This window comes from Peromyscus maniculatus, chromosome 5, assembly GCF_049852395.1.
Source record: "Peromyscus maniculatus bairdii isolate BWxNUB_F1_BW_parent chromosome 5, HU_Pman_BW_mat_3.1, whole genome shotgun sequence".
Classification (NCBI taxonomy): Eukaryota; Metazoa; Chordata; class Mammalia; order Rodentia; family Cricetidae; genus Peromyscus; species Peromyscus maniculatus.
The window spans coordinates 63,572,565-63,599,928 of NC_134856.1; the positions used below are offsets into that span (position 1 = coordinate 63,572,565).

The 27,364-nt window shown below is 40.8% G+C and overlaps 1 protein-coding gene across 19 annotated transcripts in view; it reads right to left on the reverse strand.

Annotated features, from left to right (window-relative positions):
* Positions 1 to 27,364, reverse strand: part of Ccdc7 (coiled-coil domain containing 7) — a 194,331-nt gene that overhangs the window by 11,607 nt on the left and 155,360 nt on the right. For 9 of the 19 annotated variants that reach the window (XM_042277896.2, XM_076572384.1, XM_076572375.1 and 6 more), the window contains 7 exons: positions 25,978 to 26,064; positions 18,194 to 18,277; positions 13,785 to 13,880; positions 8,253 to 8,348; positions 5,268 to 5,363; positions 3,670 to 3,765; positions 1,374 to 1,469 (listed from right to left, as the gene is read on the reverse strand). In XM_042277896.2, the coding sequence (XP_042133830.2) occupies positions 1,374 to 1,469; positions 3,670 to 3,765; positions 5,268 to 5,363; positions 8,253 to 8,348; positions 13,785 to 13,880; positions 18,194 to 18,277; positions 25,978 to 26,064 (651 nt within the window). Of the gene's footprint in view, positions 1 to 1,373; positions 1,470 to 2,732; positions 2,756 to 3,176; positions 3,257 to 3,669; positions 3,766 to 5,267; positions 5,364 to 8,252; positions 8,349 to 13,784; positions 13,881 to 18,193; positions 18,278 to 25,977; positions 26,065 to 27,364 lie in introns of those variants that run through there. The other 10 variants (XM_076572376.1, XM_076572374.1, XM_076572371.1 and 7 more) reach the window with 3 other exon arrangements.

Sequence of the window (27,364 nt, forward strand, 5' to 3'; positions counted from 1 at the left end):
TTTTCATATACTTACTGGCAGAGTTACTTTCTCACTTATATACTTATATAAGTACTTATATACTCTACTCAATTGGATAGTTAGCTAATTGATATGTTGTGAATGTGTTTTTAGCCTGCATATGCTTTCCAGTATGGTTTCCCTATCATGTGTGTGAGCATGTATGGAGGTTAGCAGTGAGCACTGAGTTTCATTCCACAGGTGCTAGTCACTGTGTTTCTTTTGAGACAGGGTTTCTTTCTGGTACAGAACTGATGGGTTAGGCTGAGCAGACTGGTTAGTGGGTCCCAGGAATCCACATGTCTCTGCCTCTGCAGTTTTAGGATCACAAACCATTTACTGAGCTATCTCCTCAGTCACACTGCCTGTTTTCCTTTCTCCCTCTCCTCCTTCTCTACTCCTGCCCATCCCCCACCCCCATATAGGCCAAAGATTAATGGCAGGTGTCTTCCTCAATCATTCTCTACCTAGTTTAAAATTATTAACTCATTTGCAGTGTGTGTGTATGTGGTGTGTGTGTGTGTGTGTGTGTGTGTGTGTGTGTGTGCCCCACTTGTGGTTGGGTCCCTCTCATTTTGCCAGGTAAGAAGAGGGTGCCACATCTCTTGGATCTGGAGTTAAGAGCAGTTGGGAACTGTCTGTAATGGGTGCTGGGAATGGAATTTACAAGCGGAAGTACAGCAAAGGTGCAAAATCAGTGAGCCATCTTTCCAGCCCTTCACCTTGGTTTTGGGGAAGGATCTCTCACCAAACCCTGCGCTCACCAATTTGGCTAGACTTGCTAGTCAACAACCCCCAGGGATCTACCAGTCTCTGCCTCCCCAGGGCTGGGATTACAGGAGTGTGGGTGGTCTGTGTGGCTCTTTATGTGGTGCTGGGCATCTTAGCTCGGGTCCTGAGGCGGCACCACAAGCGCTTGACTGACAGAGCTCTATGCCCAGCCCAGCTCCTCTGTGTTTTATAGAAGCATAAACAACATAATAAAAAGTGTACAGTGACACTGTAGCTCCACTGATTGTGGTTGTAACAATAAAAACCCAATGGTCTCTCAATATGTGAGATGTTGAGTAAGTCATGACATCTCTTTTTCAGATCTTCATGCAGAAAAGGAAAGCCGTGAGGGGCAAAGGAAATGTATCAGCTTACTCAGGTGAATGGTAAGGGAGGTCCAGGCAGAGGATTTTTTATTGTACAGAGCCACAAACCCTCCACACACCTATCATCTATTTATGCAGAAACCACGGAACACCTGCTGTGCTTGGTATGCTGGCTGCTTGTTGGAAGGGCCCACAGCTTGAGTGTGCTGGTGAACAGAAAGAGTGGAGCTGGAGCACAGTGTCACTTCACAGGTCTGCATTCCAGTGACTCCTTACCTTTAAACCTGTGCTTACTGGAGGCAGATGTTGAAGAAACCAGATTATTTGGAAGGTCAGCACCTTTCTTGTCTAAAGTTGTAGGTTTAGGCTGCCCTGGAAACACAAGAACAGTGCCACTCAAGGATAGTAGAAACAAACTAATTTTATTTCATTGAGACGGTCTTTTTATCTAGCCTTGGCATACCTAGAACTCATTTGGTAGACCAGGCTGGCCTCCAACTCATGGAGATCGACACCTCTGCACTGGGTGCTGGGATTAATGCAGTACCCCACCGTGCTAGCTTGAAATAAACTCATTTTAATTCTTAAAAAGTTAAAAATTACCTTAATCTTTCTAAAGCAGAGCCTCTTATGGCCCTCTTCAGTTAGTCAGACAAAGTGATTTCACCAGCATAAATACCTTCTGTATGTACTTTCCTTTCCTCACAGTGGATATAGTATGTCAACGTAAGAGTGTAAGTCAGCCAGGCAGTGGCGGTGTACACCTTTACTCCCAGCACTCGGGGGTGGGGTGAGGCAGAGGCAGGCGGATCTCTGTGAGTTCGAGGCCAGTCTGGTCTATAGAGTGAGATCCAGGACAGCCAGGGCTACACACACACACACACACACACACACACACACACACACACACACACACGCATACACACAAAAGTGTAAGTCAGTGATGCTGAAGAAGAGATTGTGTTAATACACACCAACACTTCTGAGACTAAAGCATGAGGGGGATGGAAATCTGGAGATTCTCTGGCCAGCGTAGTGAGTCTGATGCCAGCTTTCTGGTACCTAACAAGATCCTATTGGGAGAGGCTGGTTAAGCCTTAGGTGACACCACGTGTACCTGGTCCCAATTTCTTTTTCTCTCTGAAAACATTAAACTACAATGGATTCATTTGTGACTGTGGAGTCAAAGGACAACTGGAACCGGTAGGTTCTTGGTTTCTAGCATGTGTTGTGGGGATGGAATGCATGTGTCAGGTCTAATTTACCCGCTGAACCAACTTGAATCCCTCCCCACTTCCTGTTTATAATTTCTTGACATCCTTACCAAAATGTATTCTCTTTTTCTGTTTGTTTCAAGTACAGAGAACTGAACCTGGGCATTTTGTCTGTGAGGAAAGTACTCCACCCTTGAACTACATTAATCCCACCTCTTGCTTCTGACAACTTGGAGACATGGTCTCATCATGCTACTCGGGATAGATGTGAATGTGTCGTTCCCTTGCATCAGCCTCCCAAGGCACTGGGATTACAGGCTGCACCCACAGGACTGTTCTTTTTCATGCACTTGGAAGCATCAATAGTTTTCTTTCTTCCACTTTCTGCTTTCCTTTCTTCTTTTCTCTCTAACAACCATATGATGGGCACGAAGTGTTACCTCCCTGTGGTTGGGGTTGATGTTTCCCATGAGTGTTCTCATGTAGTCCCACAGTGGATACAACAATATGAAAAAAAAAATGATGCAACCTCCCCCCATGCATTGATAATCACTGGGCCCTCAGAGTGGGCAGGAGCTCATTGACAAGTCCTCCATTCTTGCTAGATGATTGAAAGGACCAATTTTGGCTCGTATCCATAGCTGCTGTGTGTTCATGGAATTTTCTAGTTCTACCACATATTGTTGAGGTTCTAGGGATTTTTTCCCCCTAAGTCTGGAAGGTGCTTTTGTCCACTGACTAATACAATTTAATCTTTTAAATGTTTCAATTCCTAAAAACTTTAGTGCTAAGAACCAGGAAACTGTTTTCTCATTCAGTCCCTGCCATAACTAAACATTACAGTCATTCTGGAATGGATACATACATATTCTATCCAGTAGCTATGGAGTCGAGAGCAGACATGTCTTGAATCTAACCACCCCACTCACACATGCCACTGTAGAGCTGTAAAGTGGAAGAAGAGAATAAAATGTGTAATGCTGTCGCCTGCACCATTGACGGTAGTCATGACCACAGAAATATAAAGGTGACTTAAACTAGCGAAGAAATCTCAAATATTCCCACTTCAGAACATCATGCAGAATATTAAGAGGGAGGGGGATGAAGGACACCCGTCGATTTACCTGGGTTAGAGGCAAGGGGGAATCTATGCATAGAAGCATATTATTGTGCAGCACAGCAAAGCCCTCCACATATTTTCCCTTTCTATTTACAGGAAAAACACTGGAACACACCTTGTTTTCCTAACACTACCTGTATGTTGGAAGGGCCCAGAGATTGAGATCATTGGAAAATTGAAACAGTGAGGAAAGAACAGAGTTCTGTTTTACACATCTGTATGCCAGTGACTTCTTTACCTTTGGGCACACGTTTCTTCAAGGCAGAGTTTGACTTGCGCAGGGTATTTGTTTCTTTAATACTTTGCTTGTCTAAATTACCGGTTTTAGATGGCTCTGGAAAGTGAGAACAATGCCATTCATTATACTGCAAGCAGGCCTTCTCAGCTCTTCAGGTACGAAGTTGACAGTCATGAATAGCTCTGCCAAGCCTTGTGTTCTAGTCTGCTTTCTTTTACTCTTGTGGCGAGCCACAGGAATATGAAATAGAAGTCCAGCTGTATATTATAAGCTATACCTTAATGAGGCCAAGGGTCTGTTGAGTGGAAAGCCAATCAGCAAGGTCAATTGGTGTTATGCGGTTTAATATTCACTTGTGTCTTGCTATTAATTCCTTGTGCTCATAATTCTCCTGAAGTGTGTGTGTGTGTGAGTCTCCGTTTCAAAGCCCCCAGATAGTCACACAGACAAAACCTTCAGCTTCTGAGCTCCAGGCCCCCTCTTTAGCGTTTGTTTTGGGCATCTGCCATTTGCAAATACCCTCCTTGAGCTACTTACTAAGATAGAGTCAACCCCAAACAAATCCTTAAAAGACAAGCAAGGAACAGATGGCTACCAGGCCATCTGTTAGACACCTGAAAACCCCCCAATTTAGATAAAATGTCTTTTCTGAGACTACGTGTCTCACAGGCCAAATGCCCACCAACTACATGAATGAACACGCTTTGTTTCTTGTGCAAATCAAGGCCTCCCTTCCCTCTCTCACTGCCCCACAGAGCCTCTTAGAGCAAAAGGAGTTCCCCCGCGACAGGTGTTTCAAGCTGTGGTGCAGACTGACTAGCTATCAGTACTCTTCCCCCGCCCTGTCAGGAAACTGGTGGCAGAGAAAAAAAGTGACTGTTTTAACCTTTAGTGACCTACAGACTTTTCCTACCCTATCACCTGTAAGTCTATAGTTGATAGATTCGTAATGCCTTCACCTAACCACAATAAGGATGTATTTCTAGCACATAAATTCCTTTTCAGATTTATGCCAACTACTAATTGACCCCACTCTTATCTCTCCTTTTTTGGGTTGCAAATAAAATTGCCAGGAAGCCTCTAGCAGGGGCCCCTACAATCTTGTGCTGTATACAAAACATAAGGTGTTACTGTTTGGGATAGGATATAGACCAGTGCCTGGAGAAGGGAAAGAGAAGAAGAACTGAAGGATGGGGAGGAAGGACTGAAGGATGGGGAGAAGGACTGAAGGATGGAGAGTTGAAGGATTGAAGATGGGAGAGAATTAGGATTGGAGAGAACTAGGAATGAAGGGAACAGAGAATTGAGGGAATTAGGAATTGAAGATTGAAGGATTGAGGAATTGAAGATTAGAGGGAATTAAGAATTGAGGGAAGTAGAAGGGAACTAAGGAAATAAAGAGAGATCTGAGAGGGTTGAACTAGTGACTGAGGAATAAATGAATTGAGTTAAAGAGCTCCGAGCAACTGGATTCATTCCCACGCCATTGGTAGTGTCTCTCCTGGGCCCCTGGATTTGTATAAATTTAAGGCTGGTAGAAACAGCAAAGATAGAACAGAGTTCTGTTTTACACATCTGTATGCCAGCTACTTCTTTACCTTTGGGTGCACGTTTCTTCAAGGCAGAGTTTGACTTGCGCAGGATCTTTGTTCCTTTAATAATTTGCTTGTCTAAATTACTGATTTTAGATGCCTCTGAAAAGTGAGAACAATGCCATTCATTATTCTGCAAGTAGGCCTTCTCAGCTCTTCAGGTACAAAGTTAACAGTCATGAATAGCTCTGCCAAGCCTTGTGTTCTAGTCTGCTTTCTATTACTGTGATAAAGACCATGATTAAAGCAACTTGGGGAAGAAAGGATGTATTTGGCTTACACATCCTGATTACAGCCCATCAAAGATGAAAGCCAAGGCAGGAACTCAAGCAGGGAAGGAACCTGGAGGCAGGAACTGAAGCAGAGACTAAGCAGAAACATGCCTAGTGGCTTGCTTTCAGCTCATTCAGTTTGCTTTTTTATGCAACTAAGGACCACCTACCTAGAGTGGCACCACCCATAGTGGGCGGGGCTCTTTCACATCAATCATTAATCAAGAAAATGTCCCATAGACTTGCCTACAGGCCAGTCTGATGGAGGCATTTTCTCAGTTGAGGTTCCCCTTTTCTAGCTTAGGTCAAGTGTCAAAAACAAACATAAAAAAGCAACCAGCACACTGTTTCTTGTAGGTGGTATTTTATAAAAGTTTGTTCTTAGAGTATAAGTCATGTAACAGGAGGATCAGAGCTGGGAGATGGGTCACATGTCTGCATTCCAGCACTTGGGAGACCCACTGAGGCAGGTACATGCCTGCCAGTCTGCTAACATATATGTTTTCCTCATTGTTCTTTTGGGTAGAATTTCCCTAATGAGCAGTGATGTCTCCATAATCTTTCTCTGTTCATGTTGGTATCTGTAATACCTGCTCAGGAGGACTGTCTGTTGGAGTATTTGATATTGTTTTTATGAGTTTTTTTGTGGTTGAGTTTAAGACCTTCGTTAGCAGAGCACTTCGATGGTTATTCTTTGCGGTCAATTTGACTACATCTAGGATTAACTAAAATCCAAAAAATGAAGAGCACACCAGTGAGGGATTTTTTTTTTTTTTTTTTTTTTTTTTTTTGCCTAATTTGAAGTGGGAAGATCCACTCTTTATCAGGTTCTTGAGGTGGGAAGACACATCTTTGATCTGGGCCACACCTGCTGGAAGCCTAATATGAGGACATGGAAGGAGGAAGCTTGGAAGCTTGCTCTCTTTGCCTGCTTGCTCTCACCTTGCTAGCAAGAATATTCCTTCACTGGCATTAGAGCCTGCTTCTTTGGGATTCCAGTGCATACTGAAAACTGATTGAGACATCCAGCCTTGTGGACTCAGCAACTACTTACTGGATTCTTGGATTTTTTGTTCACAGACAGCCATTATGGGATTAGCTGGATTGCAGCCTGTAAGTCATTCTAATAAATCTCCTTTACATATAAAGTTTATATATATATATATATATGTATACACACACACATATATATATATATATGTATATATATATATATACACACACACACACACACATATAAATTGTGTATATATAGACATATATACCACACATCTTTATCCAAACTAATACAATCCCTTTTTGAGGGTAGCCCTTCTACTCCATTGACATTGTCCCATTTTATTTATCTTTTTAAAACTCACATATAGTAACCGTGCAAAATTATATTTTCCTTGATGTTTATAAGTTTTTAAATCTGATGAACTCTAATTTGTCTATATTTTTCCTTGTTGACTGTGTCTTTAATGCCAGTTCAAAACTAATTTCCAAAACAAACGTCATGTAGGTTTCTTAAATATGATTTTTTTTTTTTTTGAGACAGGGTTTCTCTGTGTAGCTTTGGAGCCTTTCCTGAAACTCACTCTGTAGCCCAGGCTGGCCTCGAACTCACAGAGATCCGCCTGCCTCTGCCTCCCAATTGCTGGGATTAAAGGCATGCGCCACCAGCGCCCGGCCATGATCTATGTTTTTTAAATTATTAATTTATGTTTTGTCATATGTGTCTTGCGTGGGATGTGAACCCACAACATCTTGTCTACTGAGCCATTCCTGCAGACTCAAGATGTAACTTTTCGCCTGTTTTCTTCCAGTGTTTTTGTGTTTTAGCTTTCACTTCTAAGGTCTGTCTTCATGCTGACTTATGTTTTGAATACACTTTATCACGGGCTCCTTTCATACTTCTGCTTGGGGATATCCAGGTTTCCCTGCACTGTGTGTGACAGGCCCCCCTCCCCTATTATGTGCTCTTGAAATCATTAACCATGTAGGTTATCTGCATCACCTGTGTGCCTGTCGGAACCATACTGCTTTCCTTGCTGTAGCTTGGTAGTGAGTTTTCAAGGTATAAAGTCTTTATTTTGTTCTTTTACATGATTATTTAGACTATTATAGTCTCTGGAAATTCATGTGAATTTTCAAATGGACTGTTTCATATTTCTGCAAAAATCCTTTTGGAATTCCATGAATTTTCCTAGAGCTTTGAGTCTTTGATGTAGTATTGACTATCAACAATGTAGTTCAACATTCACATTTCAAATTTATAAAGTCTATTTCTGTAGGAAGATACCTAGAAACAGGTTTTTCATTTATTTACTGGCAGAACTATTACCTATAATTTTCAAATAAACTTCCAATCTTTTAAAATTAAAAGCATCTATGTTCCTTAGCCAACACTCACACTCTATTTTATAGAAACAAAAGCAAATAAGAAAATTAAGAACACTGAACACTTACTGACCTCAGCTCTAATTCATAAACACTAAAGACCTAAATGGCATGGTGAGAAGCAGCAGTTGAATAAGTTACAGCACATTACCCTTTTAGAGAATCGTGCAGAAAAGAGAAGATGTGAGGGATGAAGGATGCAAATGTAGGTATGAATGCCATCATGGGATGATATTAGTTTCTTAGTTGAGGGGCTCATAGGTTGTCGGATGGATAGAAATTGTGGGACTGGAATGGAGTTCTGTTTCACACATCTATACTACAGTCACTCCGTTACCTTTGAGCACACGCTTCATCCAAGCAGGGGTTAACCTGCGCGGAGTAGGGGTGCCTTCACCAACATTCTTGCCCAACTTTTTAGTCTTAGACGGCTCTGAAAAATGAGAACGAGATCTTTCAATAACACAGTGTCTGAAGCACAGCCTCTCTTTCGGCTAATCAGCATGACACCTAAGAACTATAAACAGATTCTGTCTGAAGCAGCCTTGGCTGTCATATGATAGCCCATCAAAGCTGATCACAGTAGAATAAGTCAGATAAAGAGAGAAAGCTGGGAGAGGTGTAGCATGTCTGTAGTTCCCACACTTGGGAGGCTGAGGCAGGGAGATGGGCTTCTACCTGACAGGCAGCCTATGTACTGAGTGTGACCCCAGCCTTGACGTATGTAGCACCCTTATCTAAAAAAAATGAGCATAAACACTGTATACAAACGACATAGAAAGACTTTCACAAAACCGGCATTTAAAAAACTGTGAGTGACTAACATTTTCAGATACAATTGAATATCTTTGTAACCCTTTCTTGGTTTTCAATAGAAACTGACGTTTCTAAAATAGAAAATAAAGTGCAAGAATGAAGGGGGATAATAAGAAATGCCAGTGTGTATGTATGCAGAATGATATAAAAAATGTATGATTAAAAATATAGTTTGCCGCTGGGCGGCGGTGGTGCACACCTTTAATCCCAGCACATAGGAGGCACAGCCAGGCAGATCTCTGTGAGTTCAAGGCCAGCCTGGTCTACAGAGTGAGATCCAGGACAGGCACCAAAACTACACAGAGAAATCCTGTCTCGAAAAATAAAACAAACAAACAAACAAACAATATATGTAGTTTGCCTTCATTTGGGACAAATGCTGAAATACAATAGTTGATTATGGGCCAGTTACAGAGTTGTTTCTCAAAGTTAGTGTCCTGGCTGGTTTTATGTCAACTTGACACAAGCTAGAGTCATCTGAAAGAAGAAGCCTCAGTTGAGGAACTGCCTCTGTAAGAACAAGCTGTAAGGCATTTTCTTAATTACTGATCAATGGGGGAAGGCCCAGCCCATGGTGGGCAGGGCCATCCTGGGCTGGAGTTCCTGCATTCTGCAAGAAAGCAGGCTGAGTAAGCCATGGGAAGCAATCCAGGAACCAGTACCCCTCCATGGCCTCTGCATCAGCTCCTGCCTCCAGGTTCTTGCCTTGTTTGAGTTCCTGTCCTGACTTCCTCCCATGATGAACAGTGATGTGGAAGTGTAATCAAATAAACCTTTTCCTCCCCAAGTTGCTTTGGTCATGGGGTTTCATCCCAGCAACAAAAGCCTTCACTAAGACAGTTATGCAGACACATTACATGTTTTCAGTTTCGACTTGTGTTTCTTACACAAGAATAAAATGCTCATACTTTCATTCATCAAGGCCAGTGCTTTTGTGAACCATGTGCTCTTGGGGTTCTCCCTCAGACCCAAAGTTGGATGCTCTGGATGAAAATTATCTATCCTCATGTTCTTTCTGTTCAGCATACAAAAGGAGATCATCATCCTCTCTACCTGATTAGACAGTCAAAATGTAGACAGAGGTTACTGGGATGGCAGTCACCAGTGTGGGCAATGGCAGAGCTGTCCAGGGAAGGTTGCTGAAGCCTGCTGGAGCTCAGGTGATATTAGGTCATCCTCATTCCCATTTTTTTTTTCTGTTTTTTTTTTTTAAAGTTACATTTTATTTATTTGAGTGTGTGTGCGCATGCGTACATTCACATTCTGTATACCATTCCTGTGGCGGTCAGAGGATAATGGCACAAGTCAGTTCTCTGTTTCTACTGTGTGGGTCTGAGGATCAGCCTGCTTAAGGCTTGGCTCCAAACCCCCTCTGGATCACCTCATCAGTTATAGCCTTTGACAAAGCTGCCAACATCGATCTCCTTTTCCTCCGTTTCTGTTATTACAAGTACTGTGAACTGAACCTGGACATTCTGTGCGCAAGACAAGTATTCCATTCCTGAGCTACGCACACCCCACTCTCTCGTTACTCAGAACACTGAGACATGGCCTCATCATCTCATCATGCTGCACAGGCTGAATGTGAATCATCATCTTTTTTCTTTCTTTTTTTTTTTTGTTGAGGCGGAGTCTCATTATGTGGCCCTGGCTGTCCTGGAACTCGCTATGTAGACCAGGCAGGTCTCAAACTCAGAGATCCACCTGCCTCCGCTTCCCCAGTGCTGGGATTAAAGGCATGTGTCAGTATGCCTGCCTGGTATCTTTTTCCATCAGCTTCCCAAGGACCTCGGATTTCAGGTTGTACCCACAGGACAGTGCAGGCTCTCCTCTCTCTCTCTCTCTCTCTCTCTCTCTCTCTCTCTCTCTCTCTCTCTCTCTCTCTCTCTCTCTCTCTCTCTCTTTCTCTCTCAAGCTTGTAAATGACACTCTTTTCTCTCATGTTTTTCTTCTCTTTCTCTTTAGTCCTCTAATAACAACCATTGAATGGACACAGAGTGTTTTATCTTAGCAGTTTGGGACTGGTCTCTCTCACACGATTAATCATATTTTCACATTCAGTTAACCATTGTAGAATCTTCCAGGGGAACTATCTATTAGAATATTTCCCAGTTTTATTTGCAGATTACATCTCTATTTCTGTATCTTTGAATATGAATCCTCACCATATATAAAAATTCATACTTTCTCCTGTCCCAGGACCTGCTTTTTTCTGCTGCTATTGCACTTTTATTTCTGTTATATGTATCTATTATATAAAAAATAATGTTTTCAGGGGCTGGAGAGATGGTTCGGTGGTTAGGACCACTGGTTGCTCTCCCTAGAGGACCCTAGTTCAATTCCCCACGCCCACATGGCAGTTCACAACTGTCTGGAGCTCCAGTTCCATGGGATTTGACACCTTCACACAGACATACAGGCAGGCAAACACCAATGCACATGAAATAAAATAAATAAAGATCTTTTTATGCATAAACTTTATTTTTTCCTCACTTCTGAAGTTTTCTAACTATACGTACTGTGCTATGATTATGTTCGCCTGCTCATTGGCCTCTGGTGCCCCCTTCCCTTCATCTCTGCACTTACCTTCTTTCACTTGGTGCCCAGGGGCACATCTTGCTTTTACAAATGTATACAGCATCAGCTCCTGAGAATGGGTGGGGGCTCAATTGGCAACCCCTCTTTCCCTGAAGGACAGTTGAAAGGCCCATTCCTGGCTAGACTCCATAGCTGCCATGTGTCTACGGTGGCAATGACAATGTCATATCTCTGAGACCCCCATCGTCCTGCTCATTAATTCTTTCTGCCACCTCTTTGCAGTATTTCCTGGGTCCTTCGAACCGTATGATATGACATCTCATTGAAGTTGTTGGTGAGACAGGTCTGGGTGGCTCCCAATAGGGCTAGCTCTTATTTACCAATCGGGACTAAATGACAAGACAGCACACACTTTGTTTCCGTTAACAGAGAGGTCTCAAGATGGAACTGAGCTGGGAACTCTTTTTTTTTTTTTTTTGGTTTTTTCGAGACAGGGTTTCTCTGTGTAGCTTTGCGCCTTTCCTGGAACTCACTTGGTAGCCCAGGCTGACCTCGAACTCACAAAGATCCACCTGGCTCTGCCTCCCGAGTGCTGGGATTAAAGACGTGCGCCACCACCGCCCGGCTGGGAACTCTTTCCTTTGGCAAGTGTTAACAAGGCTGGAAGGTGTAATACAGGCTGCTTGCTGAAGAGAAAACTCAGTCTCACTCAGCTATGTACCATGTAAACTATAATACTGACTGGGTAGGCAAGACATGTCCATGCGCAGTAGTGACATGACCATTTTGGAAATAACCAACTATTTGTGATGGGAGTTGAGGCCAGCTCCATGAGACACAATATATCCCTGGTGATATACACATGATCAAAAGCCTATTCTTGGGGTGGAGATGGACCCAAGGTGTATTACACTTCCATTATTTCTTTAAAAGAACAGGTGAAAAAATTTAATTTTGATGAAGCCTAATTTGAAGTTTTCAAATTAGGCAAGGATTTTATATCAACTACAAAATATACAGATAAATCTGTGATACTGTAGGTTTCCCTATATTTTCTTCTATTATTTTTTGTAGTTTAACTTTCATTTGTGAGGGTTTTGATTTATGCTGAAGTATTTTTTGTACATAGTCTTAGCTAAGGGCTTGAGTACCCTTCTATCTGAAGACATTCAGTTTTCCCTGCACCATATGTGCCAGACTGACTTTTCTAGAGTGGTCTGGGTGCTCTTGACCATGTAGGTGGATCTTCACTTACTGGCTCTCTCTTCTAAATCTCTGGTCTGTGTTACCTTTCTGTTGTGAGAACCACGATGCTTTCATTACTATAGCTGTGTCAGAAGTCCTGAAATTATGAAAGATTCTTTCTTGGTTGTTCACAATGAACTTTTTATTCTTTGTTTCAAGATCCCATATGATTGAGATTGATTTTTTTTCATTATTCTCTTTTTACATGCATAAGTGTGTGTGGGATCATTTGCATGTAAGCATGCTTGCATATGTTTTTGTGTAGGTATTTGTGCATACATGAACTTGTGCTTGTGGTGGTCTGAGGTGTTTGTGGAGAATCTTCTTCCTTCCCTTGCCCCTCTTATTCAATAAGGCAGTGTCTATTGATCCAACTCAGAGCTAGTCTATGTGGCAAATCTCAGTAGCCAGCTTGCTCTGGGGATCCTGTCTCTGCCCTGCAACCTAGAATTGCAGACGGGCTGCCATGTGCACCCTGCATTCTACATGGGTTCTGGGGATCTGAATTCTAGCTCTCTTTCCTGCATTTCAAGCCCTTTAACCACTGAGTCACCTCTGCAGCCCCTAGGATGGAACTTTCTGGTTCTAGAACCTATCTTTGGGATTCTAAGGATTTTTTCCATTATCAGTAGGTCATTTTCTGTGCTATCATCAGCTGACTAATATAATTTAATCTTTTAACATTTTAAATCCCTAAAAAGGTCTAGAGCTAAGAACTAGGAAACAATTTTCTCATGCAATTACTACAATAATTATTAACTACAATCATTCTGGAATAGATATGCAGATATTCCACACAGTAGCTACTGAATTATAAACGTACAGGCCCTGAATTTGGCCACCACACTCACACATTGTACTGTGTAGTTACAAAGAGGCAGAAAAATGTGCAATGATACTGATTGCATCCATTGATTGTAGTCACAATCACAGAAATATCAAGGCAATATAGAAAGGAACTATTGAGAAAGTATCAAGTATTCTCACTTAAGAACATCATGAGGAATATTAAGTGCGGGTGTGAGAGATGAAGGAAACCCATCGATTTACCTGGGTTAGACGCAAGGGGGATCAACTCATAGGATCTTATTACTATGCTGAACCTCAGAGCCCACCACAGAGGGGTCTTAGAAAAAAAGAAACATATTGTATGCCTGTGATATTGGCTGGGTGTTGGAAGGACATACATGTTGAGGATACTGGAAAAATAGAAAGAGCGGGACAAGAACAGACTTCTGTTTCACATATCTCCCATCAATGACTCCATTACCTTTATGCACACGCTTCTTCATAGAAGAGGTTGATTTGTGCAGAGTGTTTGATCTTTTACTTACTTTCTTCTCAATGTCGCTAGTTTTAGATGAGCCTGAAAATCGAGAAAAATGCCATTCAATGATACTGCAAATAAACCACTTCTGAAGCACATTAACCTCCCAGCAGCTCAGGTAGAAGTTTACAAGCACAAAGGGACTCTGGCCTAATAAGCCTGGCCTCATATCTGATAACTTATTAATGGCCATTATTAGCATATAAGTCAGGTAACAAGGAATAGGGATGAGAGAGGCATCACATGACTGTATTTCCAGAATTAAGGAAGCTGAGGCAGGTGGATGGTTATTGGTTTGCCAGTCTGCTAGCATACTACTGAGTGTGACTCCAGTCTTGCTGTATTCTGCATCTTGTCTCATATACAAATGTCAGAGAGGGGACTGAAAAGATGCCAGTATGATGATATGTACATGTACAAGTGATTAAAATAACGATTTGCAAGTGCAGTTTAATCTCTCCATAAACCTTTCCCTGCTTTTAAAAAGTTGACATTTCTACAGTAAAAAATAAAGAAAAAAAAAGAATGGAGATGATAGATAAGAAGAAATGGTATAGGTATGTATTTGGAATACTGTTAAAAAGAACGTACAATAAAATACAGATTCAAAAGATCTTTACTTGGGGATGAATCCTGAAATAAAGTGTAGAGTGTGAGTCAGATCTCAAAGCTAGCTGGCCAGATTCTATATGTAAAAGTTTTCCTACGCCGGGGCAGTGGTGGCACACGCCTTTAATCCCAGCACTCGGGAAGCAGAGTCAGGTGGATCTCTGTGAGTTCGAGGCCAGCCTGGTCTATAGAGTGAGATCCAGGACAGGCACCAAAACTACACAGAGAATCCTGTCTCGGAAAAAAAAACCCAAAAGAAAGTTTTTCTACAATGTATTTATTGCGTAAGAATAAACTGTTCACACTTCCGTTCACCCAGGCAGGTGCTTGTTAGAACAATGTGCCTCTGCTTTCTCTCAGATCCAAAGTTGGATCCTCTGGTAGAAAACCATTTATCCTCACGTCATTTCCATTCAGCACACAAAAGGAGTCCATTCCCCTTTCTCTCTAACCAGAGAGTTAAAATTTAGATAGGGTTACTGAAACCGGGGCCACCTCTGCTGCAGGTGGCAGAGCTGGCGTGAGGAGGCTGCACAATCACCCTGGAGCTCAGCTGACACCATGTGCCCTTCCCACAAGTTGTCTGTGGTAGAGGAAAGCTGGCAGAATCTAGTTCTCTGTTTCTACTGCGTGGGTCCTAAGGACTAATCCGTCAGGCGTGGCAACAAGCGGCTTTACCCACTGAGCATGTCAACTCCTGCCAGCCTCAGATTCTGTCTTAATTTCTTGACAACCTTGACCATATTTGGTCTACTTTTCTATTTTTTTTTTTTTCAAGAACTAGGGACTGAACCTGAACATTTCCTAAGCAAGGTAAGAACTCCACTCCTGAGCTACCTCATCTCACCATCTTGTTTCTGGCAGCTTTGAGACATGGTCTCACGTTGCTGCCCTGGCTGACTGTGAACTGCCATCCTCTTGCACCAGCCTCCCAGGGAGCCGGGATTACAGGCGGCGCCCTCAGGACTGCTCTTGCTCACACACATGTAAATGGCATTTCTCTTTTGCTTCCTCCTTCCCTTTGTATTTTCACATCGGGTTGGCGATTGCAAAGGTTGTTAAGGAGAAACATGTCTTTGAGAGTATGTCTCAATTTTGCTTACGTTTTCCATCTATTATTGCATCTTTGGATCGGAATCCTTATTAGATATGAGTGAAATATTTTCTCCCATTCTGATTTTGCTTTTTACTGTTGCTGACTGCCCTCTTATTTTGTCATTCTTTAACTTATCTATTAAATGAAAAATGACACTGATGTTTATGTATAAACTTTTTCTTTAGTTTTGAAAGTTTCATAACTGTGTAGAGTATGTTATTATTATATTCACCTCCCTTTTAGCCTCTGGTGTCTTCTTTCTTCCTCTCTATATCTCACCTTCTTCCACATTATCCCTTAGCAGCTACACCAATAGAGAAAGGTCATCTCCTTTCCCTAAAACTGGTAGCAGTCATTAGCTTCTCAACATGGATGGGGCCTCACTGGGAACTCCTCTGTCTTTGACGGACAGCTGAAAGGGCCAATCATGGCTAGAATCCATAGCTGCCGTGGTTACCCACAAGGATTTGATGTTAATACTCTACTGGTGAATAGCCCGTACACATTGGTTCTAGGATACAGAGACAAGATGGCACAAACTGGAGAGCCACACCATCTTGGCCAGCATTCACAGTGCTAGGAGATGCTATGGGTTGCTGGGGAGGGAACTTACAAATGGCCACACCCATATGTGTGCCATTTAAGCCAAAATATTAACTGGGTTAGCTTAGACATGTCCATTGATACAATAGTGGCATGACAGTTTGGGACATAATCAACGACTTGTGACTGCACTTGAGGCCAGCTCCAAGTGAGGGAATACACCCCTGGTAGTATACACAGTCAAAAGCCTGCTCCTGCAGAGGACATGAGCCCAAGGGAACGATATGCTACCACGTTTTTTTTTTTTTTTTTTTTTTTTTTTTTTTTTTTTTTTTTTTTTTCAATAAACATGTAAAAAACTTAAATTGAGATTTTTGTGTATTTTCTTTTGACTGTGCATTTTGTGCTAACCCCAAATACAAAGTCAAGTCCAGTAGCCTGTACATCCCCCTGCATTTCTGTCTAATATTTTTGCACTATAGCTTGTATTTCATCAACAAAAAAGGGTCTTTGATTTATGGTGAAGTATTTTTGTATGTGAGGGTATAGACACTCTTCTGTTTGGGGATATTCAGTTTTCTCTGCACCATATGCGCTAGACTGCCTTTTCCTCCTGAGTGGTCTGGGTACCCTTGACCATGCAGGTGGGAGTGTCATTCTTGATTCTCTCTGCTGCTTACTGGCCTATGTCCTCTGACTTTTGTCAGAACCATCATGCTTTCACTACCGTAGTTTGGTACTAGGTTCTGAAATGATGAATTGCAACCTTTCCTAGTTTGCTGCCAATATTTTTTCTTGATTTTATTTTTGAGACTATACTTCAATTATAACCTTTATCCACTTTTTAAAATTCCCTCAAAACTGTCCCATATACGCCACCCTGCTCTCCCTCACATTCAAGGCTTCCTTTTTCACTGTTATTGCATGCATACATGTATATGCACATACATATATATTTCCAAATATGACCTGTCCAGTCCGGTAATGCCATCTATATGTATGTTTTTAGGACTGATTGTTGGGCAACTGGACAATGATTTGGTGTACTCTTTTGGCTTTGACATTCTTTCAAGATTTGACATGATTTTGAAATGGACTTTTTGTTCTCTTTTTGTATGTGTATGTGTGTGCAATGCGTATGTATATTCTCATGGGTTTTCATGCAGGTGTTTGTGCACACTTGTGCCTGAGGTGTTCGCAGAGACTCTTCTTTCTTTGTTCCTTCATCTTGTTCATTGAGGCTATTGTGTCTATTGATCAAACTCAGAGCCAGTCTCTGCCCTGCAACGTGGGATTACAGTTGGCCACGGTTTATGTTGAATTTTACAAGGGTTTTGGGGTTTAAATTCTGTTACTCTTTCTTGCATTGTAAGCGGTTTAACTACAGAGCCATCTCTGCGGCCCTCAACATAGAGTTCTCTAGCTCTGCACCATAACTAGGATTCTAGGGATTTTCTCCGAATCTGTGGGTCACTTTCTGTTCTACTGTTAACTGACCAGTATAATTTAATCTTGATGATATTTTGTATCCCTAAAATGCCTAGTGCTAAGAATCAGGAAACAGTTTTCTCATTCAATTATTGCCACAAATATTAACTACAACCATTCTAGAATGGATATATATTCTGTACAGAATCTATTGAACCCAGGTCCCGAATCCAACTGCTCCACTCACACACTCTACACTCACACTCTCTACTGTATAGTCACAAAGTGGCAGAAGAAAAATGTGTAACAATGTAGAGTGCACCGTTGACTGTAGAAATGTAAAGGTGATTTAAAAAGGAATTATTAAAGAACTATCAAATATTCTTACTTCATAATGTCTTGCTGAATATTAAGGATGTGAGAAGTGAAAGAAACGTATCAATTTACCTGGGTTAGCGATAAGGGGGACTCCATACATATGACCCTGTTACTGTGCAGAACCACAGAGCTCTCCATGTACGTGTCTATTTATAGGAGAAATACTGGAACACATTCTGTGCTCACAATATTCACTGTATGTTTGAAGGGCCCAGAGGTTGAAAATACTGGTATATAGAACCAGTGGGAAAACAACAGAATTCTGTTTCACATTTCTGTTTGACAGTGGATTTTTTACCTTTAAAATATTGTAATAAAGCTGAGTTTGACATGTGCAGAATATCAACAGCACTCTTGTCTAAGTCACTGGGTTTAGTTGGCTCTGAAAAATGAGAACAACATCATTAAGTGGTTCTAAAAATACATCAGCTATGAAGCACAACTCCCGTTCAGCATTCAGGCACACAGTAAATAAACATGAGAAGACTGTCCGATCAGCCTTGCCTCTTATCTGACATTTTACTGAAGTTCATCATCCAAGTACTTGTCAGAAAAAAAGAAGAACAGAGCTGGGGGAGGTATTGTAATGCAGTATTAGGGAGGCCAAGGCATGGAGATTGTTGCTGGTCTGCGACACACTAAGTGTGACTCTAGTCCTGCTATATGCAGCATCTTTATCTCAAATAACAGATGGAAATGTCATACACAAATGTTATACAAAGAAAGAACTTGAATGACACAATATGACAGTATATGAATCTTTGAGTGACTAAAGTACAAATTTTCGGATCTAGTTTAATCTCTCGATACATCCTTTTTTGTTGTTGCTGTTAACAAATGGTAGTTGACATAAAGTGCAAGAAGGAAGGGAGCTAAGAAATGCCATAGTGTATGTGTTTGGACTGTGGTTAAATGGAAAGTCTAGTAAATCAATGCCTGATCCTCAGAAAGGATGGGACCCCATTGGGAACACCTTTATTCTTGAGGGACAGCTGAAAGGCCCAGTCCTGGCTGCTATCCACAGCTGCTGCATGTTCATGGTTGCCCCAGCAAGGACATATCTTCCTGATCCCCATCTTCCCTCTCATAGATTCTTTCTGTCATTTCTTTTCAATGTTTCTTGGACCATTTGGTTAGGATGATACAGAGAGCCCATTTTAGTCGTTTGCCAGAGAGGTCTAGTCATTAGAGGTAGGTGATTGTGGGCATCCTGAATTTTACACGTTTGACCCGGATGCTAGTCCTCTTCCTTGTATAGCATCCCTTTAACTGCCGGGCCATCTCTGCAGCCCCTAAAATGGGCTCTCCTAGTTCTCCAGCCTATCTTTGGGATTCTAGGGATTTCCCCAGAGTCACTCTATGCCATTTTCTGTGCTATTGCCAATGTATTCGTATAATTCCATCATGTTTTCAATCCATAAAACGTCTGGTGCCAAGAACCAGGAAACAGTTTTCTCAAGCAATTACTGCTATAACTTACTTAACTATAAGCATTCGAGAAGGAATATATAAATACCCCACTTACAGAATGCATTGAATTAAAATCTTATGTGCCCTCAGTCAATAATTCCACCACTCACACGCTCTACTTAACAGATGTAAAGTAACATGATAAAACATGTGCAATGGTTTTGGTCACACTGTTGATTGTAGTCACAAGGTCATAAATGTAAAGGAGATTCAGAAAGGAACTACTAAGTGTGGTACATTCATACTTTGGAACATCTTGCAGAATGTTCAAGGTGTGAGAAATGAAGAAACCTATCAATTTAAATGGGCCAGATGTAATGAGGTTGTAGGCACAGGATTCTATCACTGTGCAAAACTACAAAGCCTTCTACACGGGTGTCTATTTACAGAAAAAGCACAGAAACAAGTAGTGCACTCACAATATTGGCTGTGTGTTCAAAGAGTCCAGTAGTTGAAGATGGTGGTAAATAGAAAACCGGAAAAGTACAGAGGTTTGTTTCATACATCTTTATGGCAATGACTCTTTTACCTTTTAGGGCACTCAGTGTAGCAGCCAAATTTGACATCTGCAGATTATCTGCAGCTCCATCGTCTTTTTTGGCTAAATTTGTAAGTTTAAATGTCTTTGAAAGATGAAAACAATTTCATGCAGTGGTATTTAAATGTTGTAATTTCTGAAGTGGAGCAGTTCAACAAGCACTAATAAATTTTGTCATATTTTGCCTTGCCTGGCGGCTGGGAATGCATAAAAGTGCATTGTAAGGCTATGCATCGAGGCAAAGAAAAACTGAAGCTTGGAGAGGTTTCGAACACCTGCATTCTGAGTACTTGGGAGGCTGAGGCAGGTAGATGGGTATCTTCCTGCCAGTCTGCCTGCACTTAGAGAGTGAATGGCACTGTTGTATGTAGCACTCCTGTATCAAATAACAGTTGGAATGCTATACACAAATGTCATAGAGAGAATGCTGGAAAATCGTAGAACAATAATGAAAATCAGGAATGACAAATAAAAAATTCAGAATATTTTATTCTGTGTATAAGTTGTTCTTTGTTTCTCTTTTAAAATAGAAAGTAACATTCTGGGAATTTGGAGTGGGGACTATAGGTGGATATGAACAAGATAATTTGTATACTTGTGCTAGTTTGAATAGGTATGGCCCTCAGAGACTCATGTGTTTGAATGATTGGCATATAGAGAGTGGCACAATTTGGAGGTGTGGCCTTGCTGGAGTAGGTGTGGCCTTGTTATGGAAGTGTGTCACTGTGGTGGGGGGTGGGGTTTGAGGTCTTATATGCTCAAGCTACACCCAGTGTGGGACTCGGTCTCCTTCTGCTGCCTGCAGATCCAGATGTAGAACTCTCAGCTCCTTCTACAGCACCATGTCTGTCTGTATACTGCCATGCTTCCCACCATGATGATAATGGACTAAACCTTGGAAACTATAAACCAGCCCCAGTTAAATGTTTTCCTTTATAAGAGTTGCTGTGGTCATGGTGTCTCTTCACAGCCATAGAAACCATAACTAAGACATCTGTATATGAAATTTCAAAGAACAATAATTTCATAGTCCAGGCTGGAGAGATGACTCAGTAGTTGGGAGCACTTGTGACTTGTACAGAGGACCTGAGCTTGATTTCCAGCACCCACATGGTGGTTCAATACCATCCACAACCCTAGTTTCAGTTTATCAAACAGGCAGGCAATTGGTGCACATACATGCATGTGGGCAAATTATTCATACACACAAACTAGCCAAATAAGCATTAAACAAAAGCTCACCTTTCTATTATCCTTTTTCTCTAATCAGAGAGTAAAAATGTAGATCAGGTCACTTAGACTAAGAGGAAACCCATGATGTACATGGCAGGGCAGTCAAGGGAAGCCTGTCAAGCCTGTCACCCAGCCAGGACTGGGTGTGCCTCTGCTTCCGATTTCTTGGAGTCCTTGGAGACATTCTGTTGCAGTTGTTTGTTTTCTTTGTTCTTTCTTTTCCTCCCCCTTCCTATCCATTCCCCTTGACTTTTTGTGGCATTGGGGACTGGACACAGGTCTCTCCATATGCTGGTTGAGTTCTCTGCACCTGAGCTACAGCCACCCTCCACATTCTGCTTCCTTATTCTGAGACAGAGCCTCGTGCGCAGGCTAGCCTTGAACTCTCTCTGTTGCCACAGCTGTCCTTGAACTTGTGGTTTTTCCTGCATGAGTTTCCAGGTAGCTAGCATGACCGGTATGTAATATCCGGCCCAGCCATCTTTTTCTGCCACTTCTAACCCCTCTGTATCCTTTCTTGGCAATGCCATCCAATGGGTGTGAAGTGTATTTCTTACTGTAGTTTTGGGTTGAATTTTCCTAATGAACAGTGATATCTCCATCATTTTTCTATGTTCCTGTTGATATCTGTAATACCGTCTCAGGAAGAGTCTCTGTAAGAGTACTTGATACTGTTTTTATGAGTTTTCTTGTGGTTGGTCTTCAGACCTCCATTAATATAACTTTGTAAAATAATTCTTTATAGGACACACACATGGAAATATGCTCCCTTTCTGTGGATAGCCATTTTACTCCATTGACATGGTCCTATATTATTTACTCTTTTAAACTACTTGTACAAAATCATATCTTTCTTGATGTGCCCAATTTTTAATTCTGATGAACTCAATTTGCCTATATTTACCTGTGTTTTTGATGTTAATGAAAAGCATATTGTCAAAATGAGCATCATGTAGGTTTTGGCCTATGTTTTTTTCTATGCTTTTGCATTTTATCTCTTATTTTTAAAGTTCTATCTTCATATTGACTTATGTTTTGAAAACAGTTTACTATGCAGACTCCTTTCTTGCTTCTGCTTGGTGATATCCAATTTCTCCTGTACCTTGTGAGGTAGACTAACCCTTCTTTACTATGTGTTCTTTGTATCATCAAACATGCAGGTTAGAGTTCGGTTTTTGGATCTTTTGTGCATGTCAGAACCATAGTGCTGTCATTGCTGTAGGTTGTTAGTTTTGAGTTATGAAGTACTCATTTTGTTCCTTTTCATGATTATCTAGACTATTATGGTCTAATGGGCTTTCTATCTCTGCAAAATACCTTTGGAATTATAGAATTTTGACTCCTTTCTGTAGTATATATATTTAACAATATAAATTAACATTTGCGTTTTCATTTCATAAAAGTCTGTTTCTAGATAAGATCCTTAGAATGAGGATTTTCATTTATTTTCTGGCAGAACTATATTAACTATAATTATAAAATAAATTACTTGTCAATATGAATTAAAAGTAAAAACATCTATGTCTTTCCCCCACAAATCATGCACATACTCTACTTTATAGAAATGTAAGTGGAAATGAGACAATGGCAGATGAAATTTATTGAAGCACTGATTATTGACCCTTGAAATAAACACTGAAGAGTTATACACACAGAAATAAACACATGGCATTGTAAGAAGCAATTGTTCAATAAGTTAATGCACATTCTCCTTTTAGAGAATATATTTCTATTTTGAAGGTGTGAGGGATGAAGGAAGTCTATCCATTTACCTGTGTCAAGGCAAGTAGGATGCATAGTATACCATACTGCACAGAGCCACAACCTTTCATATACACACATATCTACTCATGGGAATCATAGGACATAGTGTGCCCATGAGATTGGCTATCTTGTTGAGCAGCCCACAGGTTTGGATATTGGCAGAAAGAAACTGAGGATGGAAGAGAGTACTCTTTTACACAAACGAAGAAACATCAACCAACAAACTAATCCAAGATACAAAAGTATCATACAGAAGTCAAAAATCCCCACAAAAGAATGACATTCATCTCCTCAAAAAATTACTGATCTCACATCCCAAATTAAAGCAAAGCAATTTAGAACTTTCAGAGAAAGAATCCAAGAGAACACTTACAAATATGCTCAAAAAGTCAAAGACAACATGAATGTTCTCCAAGAAACCAAAAACAGCTGAATGAAGTAAGGAAGCCATTCAATGTAGGACATAGAACTGTAGCACTGGAGAGATGGCTCAGTGGTTAAGAGCACCAGCTGCTCTTGCAGAGAACCAAGGTTCAATTCCCAGAACCCACGTGGTGGCTCACACCCACCTGTAACTCCAGTTTCAGGGGATCTGATGCCCTCTTCTGACCTCCACAGGCACCAGGCATGCATGGGGCACACAGATATACCTTCAGGCAAAATATTCATAAACAAAAACCAAAACTAAATAAAAATACTTTAAAAAGATAAGGAATTTGCTGAAGAAAGCCAAACTCAAATGATGCTGGCATAAAACATTCAATAAACCAGACAAAAAGCTGAGTAGAGGGCCTAACTAATAGTGGATATGTGGACAACACACTGCAGTGGCATGAAGGTCATGTAGAAGTATAGGATTACTCAGTGAAGGTCAACACTAAATTGAAAATTTTGAGAGCTTTGGGATACCATGAAAAGAACTATCTGAAAACTATGGGTGTAGAAAAAAGAGAAACATTTATGTCAGAGGCATAGAAAACACTTTCGATAAAATCCTCTAAGAAAACTCCCTAAATCTTGAGAGAGGTACAAGAGGCACCCAGACTGTCAAATAGGACCAGAACAGAAACTCTTCTTGACATGTTATCACTAAAATCCTAAAAACACAGACTGAAGAGAGGGTATTTAAAGCTACAAGGGAGGAGACAAGTCGCATATGAAAGCAGGCCAATCATAATAACATATTTAATAGCAACTGTCAAAAGGAGAAAAACTTGCAAAGATCCATTCCAAGTTCTGAAAGACCACAATTACGAAACCAATTTTATATAGCAAAATTATCTCTTAATTGAATGAGAAAAAAAAGCTTTCCAAGGCTAAAACAGATAAAAGGAATTTATGGCCACTAGCCAGCTCTACAGAAGACACTGGAAACAAATAATTTGAGTTAAGAAAAAGATAAATGAACTCAAGTGACCATGGCATATGGTGAGATAAATGATATCAGGACAGTAAATAAAAACATAAAGATCTAAAGGGTTGGTCAGATGACTCAGGGTTTCTGAGCATTTATTGCTTTTCCAGAGGACTCAAGTTCAGTTCCCAGCACTTATGTCAGAAAGCTCATAACCATCTGTAACTACATTCCCAGGGCATCTTAACCCCCACTGACATACAAACAATAAAACCAAATATTAAAAAATAAGAAAATACCATAAACCAAGAAAATATGATAAATAATATGCTTGTTTCAATAATAATTCAGAATATTAATGGTCTAAATGACCAAATAAAAAGACATAGATGAGCAGTGTGGATCAGAGCTCAGGCTACACCTTTGCTTCCTCCTAGAAACAGACCTCACCATCAAATATAGACATCATCTCAGATTAAAGGATAGAAAATGTTATTCTAAGAGTATGGATTTAGGAAATAAGCTGGCATAGCTATTCTAATATCAGGAAACACAGATTTCAAACCCAAAGTACTCAGAAGGACTAGAGAAGCCACTTCATACCCATTAAGGGAACAACCCACCAAGAGGATTTTGCAATTCTGAACACAAATACAACAAATGCAAGCGTAGCTTCATAAAACAAGTACACTCTATGTAAAATAACAGATTAACCCCACACATAATAGTGTGTGTAATAGTGAGTAATAGTGAGTCATTTCAACATCTACTCACACCATCAGGCATGCCATCTGGATAGAATTCTGAGAAACAGTAGAGACGTGACATCATAAATTAAATGGACCTAACAGACATCTAGAGGCTATTTTGCCAAAACTCTGAAGAATACACGTTGTTGTAAAGAATACACATTGTTGTAATCAGACCATAAAGTTTTCCCCAGAATTATCAACTCGTTAGAAAACAAAGTAAGTCTTGACAGATTTAGAAAAAGTTGAGATACCATGCTGTATTCTATCTGACCATGATAGAATAAAGCCAGGCATGAACAGCAAGAGAAACTACAGACACACACGGAGATTAAATAACACACTACTAAATGAAGAGTCTAGTATTGGCTTTGGCACTGGAAAATAGTTTCTGATACTTTTGTTGCTACAACTATTAATTACAGGAAGTCTGCAAAATATTTGTTAGTACTTAAAAAAATTAAAGGCATACATGTTCTTAATCCAGCCATCCCCACTCGTGTGCTCTACTGCATAAAGTAGGAGAATAAAGTGTGTTATGACATTGATAGTACTGTAGGTTCTAGTTGCAACAACAGAAATCTAGGGGCTATGTAAAGAGAAACTATACATTAAGTGTAGTGGTTTTCCATTTTGCAAAAACATGCAGCATATCAAAGGTGCAATTCACCTTGGTTAGAGGTAAGGTGGGTCAGTGCACAGGATCCTATTATTTTACAGAAACAGAAAGCACTCCACACTGGTATATATATATATATACACAACCACACACATTTGGTTTTTTGAGACAAGGTTTCTCTGTGTAGTTTTGGTGCTTGTCCTGGATCTCGCTCTGTTACCCAGGCTGGCCTCGAACTCACAGAGATTCACCTGCCTCTGCCTCCCAAGTGCTGGGATTAAAGGTGTGCGCCACCAATGCTGGGCAAGAAAGGTATATTTTAATTCACACATCTGTATTATAGCATCTCCTTTACCTTTAGTCTCAGATTTCCTTGCAGCAGACATGCTCATATTACTTGAATGTTGAGCAACATCACCATAGAAATAAGATCTATACAGCTCTGAAAAAAAATAATGAGAACGACATCATTCAGCGACGATGGACATAAACTATTCCTGAGCACAGCTTCCTCCAGCTGTTGACACAGAGCAGCTGGCAGGCACTAGTGGACTGTCTGGTTTACCCTTGCCTGGCAGGTGGTATTCTATGAACGTGCATTGTAGGAGTGCAAGTCAGGGACTAATGGAGCAGTGGAGGTCCTATGGGCCTGTAGTCACCCTCTGTCTCTGCTGCCTACTTCTTCACACTTTTGTTTTCTCCTTTCTCTTTCTTCCTCTTCCTTTCCTTTCCTCTTTTTTACTTTATTTTTTCATTTTTGTGGTATTGGGGACTGAACACAGTTCCCTGCACACGCTGGCTGAGAGCTCCACAAGTGGGCCACCTCCAGCCCCAGCACTCTACACACTTTTTATACTGAGATGGGGGTCTCATGGCCAGACTAGACTTGAACTCTGTGTGTTGTCAAAGCTGACATGACCTTGTGAGTTTCCTCAGGAGTCTCCCAGGGAGCTGTAGTGCCAGGTATGGAACTCCAAGCCCAGCCAGTTATTCTTCCACGTTCCTCTTGGCCTCACTTCCTGGAAATATTATGCCATGTGTGTGAAGAGCTTTTCTCATGGTGGTTTGGGGTTGAACTTCCCTAAAGAGACATTTCTATGCTCCTGTTGGTCTATAAAACCTTCTCAGGAAGAGTATCTCTTAGAGTATTTTTTAAAAGAGTTTTGATGTGGTTGAGTTTCAGACCACAATTAATATATCTTTGGAAGGTAATTCTTTACAGAACCCAGAGAGAGAAGTATGTTCTTTTTCTTTGGATAGCCCTTTTACTTTATTGATAGCATCCCATTTTGTTACCTTTAAAAAACTACTAAATATAAATTATATCTTCCTTGACCTGACCAAATTTTAAATCTGATGAATCTAAATTTGCCAATATTGACTGTATTTTTGATGCTACCCATTTTATATTGTCAAAATGAGCATTGTATATGTTTGTCCTAATATTTTTGCGGATAACTCTTACTTGTAAGGTCTGTCTTCATGTTGACTTATGATTTGAATACAGTTTAACTTGTGGGATCCTTTCATGCTGCTGCTTGTGGATACACAGTCTTTTCCACATTGTGTGTGGCGAGCTTCTCTTTATGATGCGGTCTTGGAATCATCAACCACATAGGTTGGAGTTCACTTCTCGGATCTCTCCAGCATGGCACTGGTCTCTGTGCCACTTGTATGCATGTGAGAACTGTGGCTACAGCCTTCATTGCTGTAGGTTGGTAGTAAATTTTGAGGTTAAGTAT